Source organism: Lineus longissimus, chromosome 18 (assembly GCF_910592395.1).
Source record: "Lineus longissimus chromosome 18, tnLinLong1.2, whole genome shotgun sequence".
Taxonomy (NCBI): domain Eukaryota; kingdom Metazoa; phylum Nemertea; class Pilidiophora; order Heteronemertea; family Lineidae; genus Lineus; species Lineus longissimus.
Window position 1 is genome coordinate 12333217 of NC_088325.1, and position 11932 is coordinate 12345148.

The 11932-nt window shown below is 42.0% G+C and overlaps 1 protein-coding gene across 17 annotated transcripts in view; it reads left to right on the plus strand.

The window, feature by feature from the left end:
- Positions 1-11932, plus strand: part of LOC135502200 (nephrin-like) — a 194692-nt gene that overhangs the window by 159417 nt on the left and 23343 nt on the right. For all 17 annotated transcript variants that reach the window (XR_010449744.1, XR_010449745.1, XM_064794850.1 and 14 more), the window contains 6 exons: positions 8415-8549; positions 8991-9170; positions 9431-9754; positions 10018-10311; positions 10790-11089; positions 11396-11686. Coding sequence is in view for 15 of the 17 variants with exons in the window: in XM_064794850.1 (XP_064650920.1) it covers positions 8415-8549; positions 8991-9170; positions 9431-9754; positions 10018-10311; positions 10790-11089; positions 11396-11686 (1524 nt within the window). In the remaining 2 variants the exon portion in view is untranslated. The remainder of the gene's footprint in view (positions 1-8414; positions 8550-8990; positions 9171-9430; positions 9755-10017; positions 10312-10789; positions 11090-11395; positions 11687-11932) is intronic.

The window sequence follows — 11932 nt, forward strand, 5'->3', positions numbered from 1 at the left end:
GTCAAGGGGTTATTGTTACAAATCCCTGGAACGGATGACCAAAGTTTGCGAGAAGAAAGATAAGCCATTACAAGTACTTTCGTTGAGGAAGTTTCTCTCGACCATCAGTGTGCTTCTTTCTACATCTGGAAGACGGAAGATCATGTGCAACATCAAGATTCGAAAATAACGGGCATGACTGATCTCTCAAAACTCAATTTGGCCACAAACTTCGGGGACCTTGTGAATAGCCTATAGCATTGTATGATAGGAAATTAGCCATTTCATCATTACAACATCAGGATTATTATTAGGAAGGGAAAAAAAATCCCCAACGTCCCCAAACTGGCTACACTGTCATATAAGCAATCAAAGAAAAAGTAGTTTGCTCAGTTTTGAAAAGTAAACATTGAAAGTTGGCAATATTGCATCAGCGGTGTTGGTTGCTGTTCAATATTACCAGTCTGGTGCATTGAAATGATTGTGGGCAATCCTCTGGCGCCTGCTGCTTGCTCGGTAATAGACTAAATGACAGTTTGTGACTGCTGCTTGCTCGGTAATAGACTAAATGACAGTTTGTGTCTGCTGCTTGCTCGGTAATAGACTAAATGACAGTTTGCAACTGCTGCTTGCTTGGTAATAGACTAAATGACAGTTTGCGACTGCTGCTTGCTTGGTAATAGACTAAATGACAGTATTGCGACTGCTGCTTGCTTGGTAATAGACTAAATGACAGTTTGCGACTGCTGCTTGCTCGGTAATAGACTAAATGACAGTTTGCGACTGCTGCTTGCTCGGTAATAGACTAAATGACAGTTTGCGACTGCTGCTTGCTCGGTAATAGACTAAATGACAGTTTGTGTCTGCTGCTTGCTCGGTCATAGACTAAATGACAGTATTGCGACTGCTGCTTGCTCGGTAATAGACTAAATGACAGTATTGTGACTGTTGCTTGCTCGGTAATAGACTAAATGACAGTATTGCGACTACTGCTTGCTCGGTAATAGACTAAATGACAGTTTGCGACTGTCATATTGTGAAACTTTGACTATAGTCCATTTCATGAGAAGTATGTACAACACACATAAAAGTAGTAAATAGCTACATGTACCAAGGTCGAAAATTCAGATAAGCGTCTTAGTTAAGATCTTCAGTTTCATGTACAGTAGAACATCTCTATTACAGACACCCTTGGGACTGGTAAGTGCTGTCCTCAATAGAGAGACGTCAAATTGAAGGGAAAAAATCAATTTGGGATCAAAATTGGTGTTCTGATTAAAGAGATTGTCCTGAATAGAGAGGTGTCGGCTAAGGCAGGTTCTACTGTATATGTGCATGTACATATTGTTACAAGTTTCTTGAGAGATTCTTAGTGACAGTTTGCGACTGTCATATTTTGACTATAGTCCATTTCATGAGAAGTAGTTACAACACTCATAAAAGTAGTAAATAGCTACATGTACCAAGGTCGAAAATTCAGATAAGCGTCTTAGTTAAGATCTTCAGTTTCATGTACAGTAGAACATCTCTATTACAGACACCCTTGGGACTGGTAAGTGCTGTCCTCAATATAGAGACGTCAAATTGAAGGGAAACAATCAATTTGGGATCAAAATTGGTGTTCTGATTAAAGAGGTTGTCCTGAATAGAGAGGTGTTGGCTAAGGCAGGTTCTACTGTATATGTGCATGTACATATTGTTACAAGTTTCTTGAGAGATTCTTAGTCAAGATCTTACCTGGATTTTTGATTCATTTGAGGCAAATAGTGCATTGCTCTTGTTATCAGTCTTAAGCTGAATGAATTGTTCCATCTGGTGGCTTTCAGACAATTGGCATACAGTTTCCTAACATATGATTGATGCATCTTTAAAAAAGTGTAGTTTGAGATAAAAACGTTTGAATAAATACTTGTCCTGCCTTCACACATGGGGTGCTATATCGGACATGTCAGTTGTACATCATATGCCTTATTAAAATGCATTGATTTTTATTATCAATTTCTTCAGACTCTCGGCTCGGATGCAACTGTTTCAAGTGTGCTATGCAATAATATTCAAGATGTGCTACATATTACGTCGGGGCAGTCTCAATTGCTGGGCATCTATTTAGATTCTGTATAGGGAAGAAGTACATGAAGCCAGCTCGTCTGGTTGGCTATATAGAAAAGTACACAGTTAATTTGAATACTCTGAAGATGCTATTCAGCGGGGTTGAAGGGCGCATGTACAAATGGCCGACATTACGTCTGATAGTCCTATGTGAAACAGACGCGCCAAAACCAGCATCATAGCATCTACACACTATCAAGAGACATAACAATACACAGATTTGAAAAAATGTTATCATAGTATTTTGAGTCTGTCATGGAACAAACTAGAAAGTGTTAAGATGTACTTATATTCAGAACCCTAAGCTCTGTCATCCTTTGGTCGAACTTGGATAGAGTCAGGAAAGTCAACAGAACAACATTGCTTGTGATATGTCTGGTGGAATGGTTGAATTCCACTCGACGTCACAGGGACTTTCGTTGTCATATTCAGCTGGAATATCTTCTCTGAGCGTGAAACCTGGTGCAGAAGCAGAGAAGCACCATGCAGGCTTCAACTGATCTATGCCTTAAAATCTACATGTGCTCCTTCAGTTCATTTCAATCAAAGTCCCAGCAAAATTCCCTCCCAAGTTAGCCTTGAGGCATTTCAGCAATATTGGTGTTTAGTATGCACTTCCCCAGCAAATTTCACATATTTTTGCGAGTGAGCACCAACATTAAAATAATGGAAACTGACGAAATTTCTATTGCCGTTTAAACAACTTCCCATATTTTCAAGTGTACGCTTGCCTTTTGGAGGAAGTGGCCCATAGTGCATTGCTAGAAGGCAGGAAGTCAGTAATGGTGAACCTCGTCATTTGATTCCAATATTAATGATTAAAAATTTTCATAAGTCACACGCTAAATTTTCCCACAAAATGGCTTTTCTTACTTTGGCATGTTTGACTTGATGTAAGTGTAACAAAAATATTAGCTGTGAAATTTCTGTTAATTTTGTAAAAAGTATTTTAGAGTCACTGGTGCTATGAAATGAAAGGACCTACATGCATTCCATATACTTTCAAAGGTTTACATGAAAGCCCTGCTGGACCTGCCATGGTTGCATACGTCTTGTTGATGACAGCTCAATAAAGTCTGTGTCCTTTCTGTTTACAGACAAGCTTAGCATGATGATGATGATTGGGCATGTGCCCTCCTTTTCTCCCAAAGAAACAATTTCCCTCACAGCTTGAGTTAGCAAATGGAGACTGGTCACTAATGCCAGGCCATTACTTTGTCCTCCTATCAGATAGCTTCTTTCGAAAAGAAACCAATTGGTTCTAAGCAGGGGTCTGATTTGTAATTTCTAATCTTTCATTGTTATGTTTTGAACGTTGGAGACATGGTACTGTTGGGAGAATCTGGTGGTTTTCGTAAAGAAGCTTGTTCATGCTTTGTTATTGGCAGTAACCTCAAAAGACTGCCTGTTTGACGTACTAAAAGCAAGCTGTTTACCAGCCAGGGTTTTCGGTAGTAAATGATTTGACCAAAAAGGCTGCAAGTGTAAGGCCAAAGCATCAAACATATAAGACTTGGTCATTTGCCTTCCAGCCCTTCATCTATAAGGTTTGAATACAATATCTAAGGTTATGTGGATGAGTCATTAGCGCTGCAGTATACCATTTTGTGCAACTTTGTTTCCTTGTTTTACAAAGCCATGTGTTGAAACATCCCATCTACCTTTTCCTGAAAAACTGGCAGTGAAAAACTGAGCAATAAAAGAAGAACTATAAAGCTTCAGCTTTGGTCATGAATCCCATCTAACACAATGTTCTTTCCCACCTGGCCAGGTTCTTTTCACTAATTAGCTCGAGTGCTAATGGCCTCACGCATGCTAGTATCACCAACAACTCATGGGAGGCGTCTAATTAGCATGGCGAAAAAGTTCATTATCAGGCCTTTTAATTACAAACAAACACTAGGTGTTAAAATTGGTTGTCTAGTTCATATTTCAGGGTACAGTTATTGACTACTGGATATTGTTGCACTAGTAATAGTTTAACATAACATAAACTGCTGGGTTAGATTTTGAAAAAGTGATGCGCCGAACATCAGTCATGCAAGGAGAAGTCACATTTCTCGCACCCTAAATGAGCTGGTCATCTCCCTTCTCCTTGTGCAGGTGGATCCCCTGGTGGATCACCTTGACTCCAAGAATTTTGTACCTGTTACCTCATTACTTTTGGGGGAAGGGAAAGCCAAGACACTCATGAGTAGGTGTAGAGGTGAGAAACTGTTTCCATTCTTCACAGCAAGCATTGCAAAAGGCATCTATCGATCCCCCATCCACCTGACTCTAGCCCCATGCGCATGCAGTTTGTATCATCAAGCCTTGATGGATGCCTCACTTCAACGTGTTCAATGTCTCCCTGCTTCTTTATCTTACAAACTCAAGATCAATCAGTTGTGGAGGGTGGTTGGAATGGTTAGGTGAAATCTGGTCTCTACTAAGTCAATGAAGTTGCTCAGTTTGTCTAGGTGGTTGGAATGGTGAGAGGACACCTGATCTATCTCTGTTTCAATGAAGTTGCTCCAAGTTGAAGACACTTTGGTCGAGGATTTGGCTGAACTGACAGCTCCACCGAATACAGCTCCACCTTCAGGTTCAAATGGAATCAGCCTGATGCATCAGAAGTGGGGATGTCTGCCTAGGCAGTCTGCCTAAGGCAATCTACCCTCAGGTTCTCATTAATGTTATATTTGTTGAATGTTTGGCATGAACGCTTACAACATACAGACTTACCTTAAGGGTCCAGCCATCATCACTGGGTGGTCGACTTGGTGGCCCATATGATCCTGTTTATTGGCTTTGCCACCCGAGACAGAATGGTATATATTGGGTATAAATATTTGAGATACTGGTGAGATACTGATAAGGGTGTCAATAGTCTGTGACAGGTTGGCTGCCTTTAACCCGTTTTTACCCGAAACCCAGGTTTTGAAGGTGTCCTGAAGCTTGGATGGGGTGACTTGCATTATCCAGTGACTACTACCATTTCTTTATAATCCTGCCCCCCCCAAGCATTTTTAGCTCACCTCTTAGCAGAGGTGAGCTTATCCCATACCGTGGCGTCCGTCGTCCGTCGTCGTCGTCGTCGTCGTCGTCGTCGTCGTCCGTCGTCGTCCGTCGTCCGTTAGCAGGGCACGTTTCGTAACTGTTAGAGCTATTGAGTTGAAACTTGGTACACATGTACCCTTATGTAATGACACCTTGGAGACCAAGTTTCGGTCCGATTCGTTTCATGGTTTGGCCACCAGGGGGCCAAACGTTAAAAGTGAAAATATGCAATATCTCCCTTAATAGTAGTCGGGAAATTTTGAAAAAAATATGGTAGGTACTTCTAGCAAAGGTGCATCATATATCGTCCGGGTTTTTGATTTGACCTCCTTTTCAAGGTCACAGAGGTCAAATGGTGTAAATTGGTCGTTAGGATGTAACGATGGCACGTTTCTAAACTGCAATGACTATTGATACCAAATTTGGTACACATTTACCCCTTAGTCAGGTGATCTCAGGGACCGAAGTTTGGTCCAATATGATTCACCACTTGACCACCAGGGGGCAAAGTCCAAAAACCTTAAAAATGGGATTATTCCTTAACTTCTTGCCCGATTGCCACCAATTTGATATCATGGGTACATCTAACCACCATACAGTATATGTCACACAGGTTTTTAATTTCACCTTCTTGTCAAGGTCACAGAGGTCAAATGGCGTAAATTCGCCGTCAGGCCGTAACTATGGCACGTTTCTTAACTGCAATGACTATTGATCACAAATTAAGTACACATGTACCCCTTGGTCAGGTGATCTCAGGTACCGAAGTTTGGTGCGATCTGATTTGCCGTTTGGCCTCCAGGGAGGGGGCCAAATCCTAAATTCTTCAAAAAACCCATTATTCCTAGTAATGACTTGCCCGATTGGCACTAATTTTATATCATAGGTACATCTAATTCTAACAACCATTCAATGTGTCACCCGGGTCTTCTTTGATTTGACCTACTTTTCAAGGTCACAGAGGTCGAATGTACTGTAAATTGGCCATTTTGGGGAAATTGTAATTGCTTGGACCTACATCAAACCTAACACTACATGACACAATACCATGCTCTTTATCCATCTTTCCTCCACATGAGGTGAGCACAATGGCCCTGGCCATTTCATTACCTCTTGATGAGGATTGCCCTGTCTGAAGCTTAGTGGCTGAAGCAGGAATGAACATGGGCAATTGCCCTTCTCGAGAGAGAGGATTGTTTTTCTCCTGAAATGGAGACCTGGGTTCTGTGATGGCCAGTACCCTTTTATGACATCGACATAGACTGAGTGAGTGTGGAAGGAGCTTGCTTCTTGTGTTTGGAGTTTGTTTTGAAGTTGTGGTTTAATGTTGCCAGCATAGCTATCAGCTATGGAGTACCCCCAAGGTTAACCCAGTGCATAAAGTAATAACAAATTGAGGTACATATCCATAGCTCATCTAAACTCTTTGGTTATCATGACCATTGTATCTGACCAGAGATGTTCTTGGCAGAGGTAGTTGTGTGAATCATTTCCTTTCTAACAGGTGTGTTATACGTGGATCAACTGCTTGCCTCAAGTGATGGCAGGCCATTTAGCTCAGCCCTGCTGGACAACCTTATACTCCTTACTGAATCTCCAAGTAACCTGGGGGCATTCTTCAGGACAACTTGCCCCAGGTGGATAGCCAGCTGTTTGATAGCTAAACACAATCATTTGGCCTGGTGTGGGGGAATATATTCAAGGGGAATGGTATTTTTACGGACACCTGGATGGGTGGAGCCGAATTTGATTTTACTCCAGTGACCATTTTGCCAACTTGCTAATCTGGTTTATTATCCCAATTTCTTTGTGCCTGAAATAGTTAGTTAATTTCATGATTTGTTTGCACTGTTTTCAAGAATTCATGGATCATCCTGAAATAATTTCAGCTGAGTCCATTATGAGCATTACAAGGTATATTAACCAGTTGTTCCAGTGTATCCCTTGTCGATTCCATCTCCGAATTGACAAGCTGCTGACAAGAACATACAACAGACTCTCTAATTAGCTACATAGCACATTTCTGACAAATATCTTTTAATCACCTTTGGTACTTCTTAGCATTTTCTGCATATGCCTTGTCTGATATGTAGCTAGTAGCATGTCAATCATAGTAGGGTACCTGCTATCTCTTCAGCTCAATTCTATCATGAGATTGCAGGAAGAAAAGCCTACTGGTGTAACATCAGGAATTAGGCTTGGTTTTCACTAAACTCACTGAAAAACCTTCGGTGATGTGATGATGAATCAAAAGAATTGGAAAGGCCTTGATGTTCTCCTACAGTGTATGTAAAAGTACCAGATTATGACCTAAATTGGTTGTTTTCATTCAATTTCACCTCTCAAAGGACAGCAGTATCAATTCCAAGGGTATCCTTGATAGAGAGGTTCTACTCTACTGATACTCCTGTTGAAACGCGGTCAAAACACTTGCAGTCTCCTCTGGAGGAATTGATGAGAAAGAAGTTTCCAATGGGTCAAATGTGCATAAAAGTGTATTTCTGTGCACCCGGGAACATTGAACAGTGTTCAATATGTTACGAATGGGGAATTCTACGCCGGTGACTAAAGCACAGGTGGAAACCAATCAGACTGGTGGAAGGGAATTGGATAGGCCCCATAGTACTGATAGAGCACACCTGGGCGGTTGTGACATCATTAACGAAGTTGAGTAATTAACCATTGGTGTCTAATTGCCCGTTGTTGGGAGAGGTTTTATGATTAATTCAACAGATATGTTGGTTTGTGGAATAAAAAGACGTGAGGCTCTTCAATTTACCTATCCTCGAGGCTGTTCTACTATGATTCTCCCCCATCTCAACTTATCATCAATCAATCAATGTATCACATTTATATAGCGCCCTTATCAGTCTTATATTGGGCCGTTCAAAGGCGCTTCATCTTTGACAAAATTTTTGTGATGTATTCCCTTCCCATAGCCAGTCACTAGAAGGCTGTTCCTAAGCTCAGTCAGTTCTTCAAAATATGATCATGATGATAGATCTTGTAATATTCTACGTGCCTAGGCCTCCTATGCTTTCCACTTTGGCAGGCTACCAAGAGTAAAAGGCCTGAAGCAAGTCCTTAGTCAACAACTTCATGTATATTTACCGTGGTCAAGCAAGGCAGTGTGGTCCTGTCAGTTGATGGCAGCTCTAACATACCAGCTGCTGAAAGCATGTAAAAAGTCCTACATGCAGTAAGAAATTAGTCATTTGTGCATTCACTTGAAAGGTATCATAACCTTCGCTCAGCACTTATTTCTTGCCTGTTTCTTCTAATTGCAGTGTACTGCCAAGTACAATCGTTCCGTGTCAAACCCAATGATACTATCGTCGTGCAGGGACAAACAATCATCTTAAAATGTGAAGTTGAAAATCAACAGGGAAGAGTGCAGTGGACCAAAGATGGATTTGCATTGGGTGAGTCAACAAGTTGTACCAATAAATTCCCCATCCTTAATCGGATCTAGAAATCTGAAAAAAGAGGGTGCAGCATTGAAATTAGTTGACCAAGTTGCTCATTTGACAAATGTGAACCGTCTCTGCCAAACAAGGTGCATGTCGCACAGAATATGAGCCTAAATGACAACAGGAGATAACGGAAGCTATTGATGTACTCAGTGAAAGGAATAACCCACTCGGTCCCTCTCAACCTGCCAAGCTCAGAGCGTCATGCACCTGGTTTTTCTGTGACTGGTCACAAATATCCTACTGAATGGAAAGAAGCAATTACAACTGCAGTGTCATATGTTTTAAAAGGCCTGACTTCAAATACATCTGTGGCTTTTTGGACCTCGGGGAACATCCTAGGGCTTTTGGAATTATGTCCTCTAAATATGAAATACTTCTCTGAAATTCCAGGTTTTTCACGTGATGTCCCTGGTTACTCAAGATACTCGATGGTAGGCGACGAGTCGCGAGGCGTTTACAACCTAAAGATTGTGAATGTTGCCCTCGGTGATGATGCGCTGTACGAGTGCCAGGTGGGACCCTCGTCCGGCCATCCTCCCATCAAGACCAGGGCGACTCTATCTGTTGCAGGTAATTGAATACCATGGGACCCAGATCCCTAACTCGGAGTACTCTAGAAAGTCCCTATCAACAATGCTCTTTGGGCAGACAAATCCTGCCCCTATTTAAGAAGTGTCCTGATTGCATTGGTCAAATTCAACGGAAGCGACCAATTTGAGACCATAATTTATTTCAAGAGTTTGCAAGAATGAAATAGATTTCGGCTTCAAAGAGAGAAAAAACACCCTGATATTTTCACGAATATTGATTTTCAAATTATTCTCGTTCAGTTCCTCCCGATGTGCCTGTGATTAGCGGCCAATCCAATGGCTCCATTATCGAAGTCTTACCAACGCAACGCACCCTCGAACTCATCTGTGAATCACGCAATGGGAAACCTGCAGCAACTATTACGTGGCTTCGGAACGGCAAGAAAATCACGACAGACGAAATAAAATACTCAATTCAGGATACTCCGAATAAGCGACAGAACGCCAGGAGTGTCCTGACGATAAAACCTAAACGGGAAGACAATGGTGCCACGTATTCTTGTCAAGCGATCAATTTTGCGCTCAGCAAACCGTTGGAGTCGGTCGTCCTGTTGAGCGTTTTACGTGAGTGGTTTTTGTTTGTGGCATCTTTTGGAGATTAATTTGTTAAATAGTAACTGGCTGTGGCATCAAGGCATCTTAGCCCCTCACAGACACTTTCATGTTTTAAGTCTGCCAGCCCTTGAATAGAGTGTGGTTGAAGATTGTGGTCCAGGAGGGTCCTGGGAAGACTTTACCACTTTGGAACATAAAGATATCAACTAATGATCATTATTCTGGGTAAAAAAGCAAATTTTTAAAACAAAATTTTAAAACCTCTATTTCAGATCCTCCAAGCCATCCGGTGATAACTGGTTACAAGTCAGGTGATGTCGTCCGAACAGGTGACAGGTTGACCCTGTCCTGTACATCACGTGGTGGAAACCCACTCGCCACAGTCATCTGGTACAAAAATGGCAAGGAGCTGGATGACGTCTATGACAAAAAGATGATCAATATGGCGGTGAATAAGTTGGAATTGACGGCACAACAGTCAGATAATTTAGCCAAGTATTCGTGCATTGCTAAGAATGTTGTGACGGAGAGTCCTATGGAGGCATCAGTTGTCTTGTCTGTGCAGTGTAAGTAAAACTTAACATATTGAAAAATGAAGTTTCGTTCTAAGTCTTTTAACTTGGTTTGCCGGGCTGCCCAACAACAAAAACTTCTAAACCCACAACTCTTGAACCCATGGTTGAAGTGATGACTCATCCAAGTTACTTCTGCATGGGTCATATTAGAACCATGATGCATGATATATGAACTATGAGAACCATCACGGTGGTGCTCAAGGAGCAAATGAAAAGTGACCTGATTACTTCTCTCCAGTACTGCTCTAGAGAGCCTAGGAGCTGCTCATCCAGTCCCACTCGACGTGGGTGGATAGAGCATTCACCAGGCGGGATTTCCAACTCATCACTCCTGAAGTGGGATTGAAAGCACTCAATACTTACCAAGTTGGCACACTGCCCCATCTAGATCCACACCTATACAGATTAGCTAAAGTTGCATCTCTTCATCAAAAGGCCTGGTAATGTGTATGGTTTTCCTTTCTTTCAGTCGCCCCAGAGAAAGTCGTAATCACCGGTGAAACCGGAGCAAAAGCCGGTGAAAGCATCACGCTCACATGCGAGACAACTAACAGCAATCCTGCATCCACCATAAAGTGGTTTGCGAAAGGCCGCCAGCTAGGTGGTGACTCGTCAAGTATCATCCCGTCGCCAGATGGTGGATTCATCACACGGTCGCAAGTCACGGTAAAGCTGTCGGACTCGGAGAACAAGGTGATATATACGTGTCAGGCAACGAGCAGTGGGCAGACCATGGCGGTGGCTGATAGCGTCACGTTGGAGGTACAATGTAAGTGTGAAATATCAAAAACAAAAAGCCCTGAATGTCGTTTTTGTATAGTTTTCGAGGTTTATTACATAAGGTGTACTGTATCCCCAATTATTTTGCTTGGCTTTAACATGCTGGCCATGGAGGATTATTTTTATGGGCTAGTGGTTTGTACGTTGGCCCCAGAGCTGGAAGTTATGTAGCGTTGAGCGTAGTGATGAACTGAACTCCACCACTAAGCCCATTTGAAACCTGTATCCACAACTTAATGTACCAAACAGAGGATCTTTTGCCCCCATAACCGTGCAAAATCTTTAAAATTTTCAGATCCTCCTGAAAAACCTGTCATATCCGGCTACAAGATTGGGACACCAATCAACGAGGGCAACATCCAGCGCCTCACGTGCGTGTCAGTTGGCGGCAATCCGCACGCCACCCTAACGTGGTGGAAGGGCAACACGGAGCTGCAGTCAAAGAACACAATTGTGGGAAATATCGCGAGCAGCGAATTGTCGATAAAGGCAGTGTCTTCGGACAATATGGCGGAGTATCGATGCAACGCGACGAATCCTGCAACCAGTGAACCTTTGATCAGTACAGTTGTGTTGACGGTTTACTGTAAGTGTCTGTTGTGAGATTATACTTACGTTTATGTATGTGACTTCACTGTCATCAATTTCCTGGTTTACATTAGATTATTGTACAGCATTCTATTGTATGATAAAAATGCAACACTGAGATTTAGGCATCCCTATTTCCAACATTAAATACTCTTTGATGATTTTAAAAACCAGAAAGTCAACGAAGTTACCAAAATCATGATTGCATCAGTGCGTCTCTGCTGGTGTGCCAGTATTGCATATC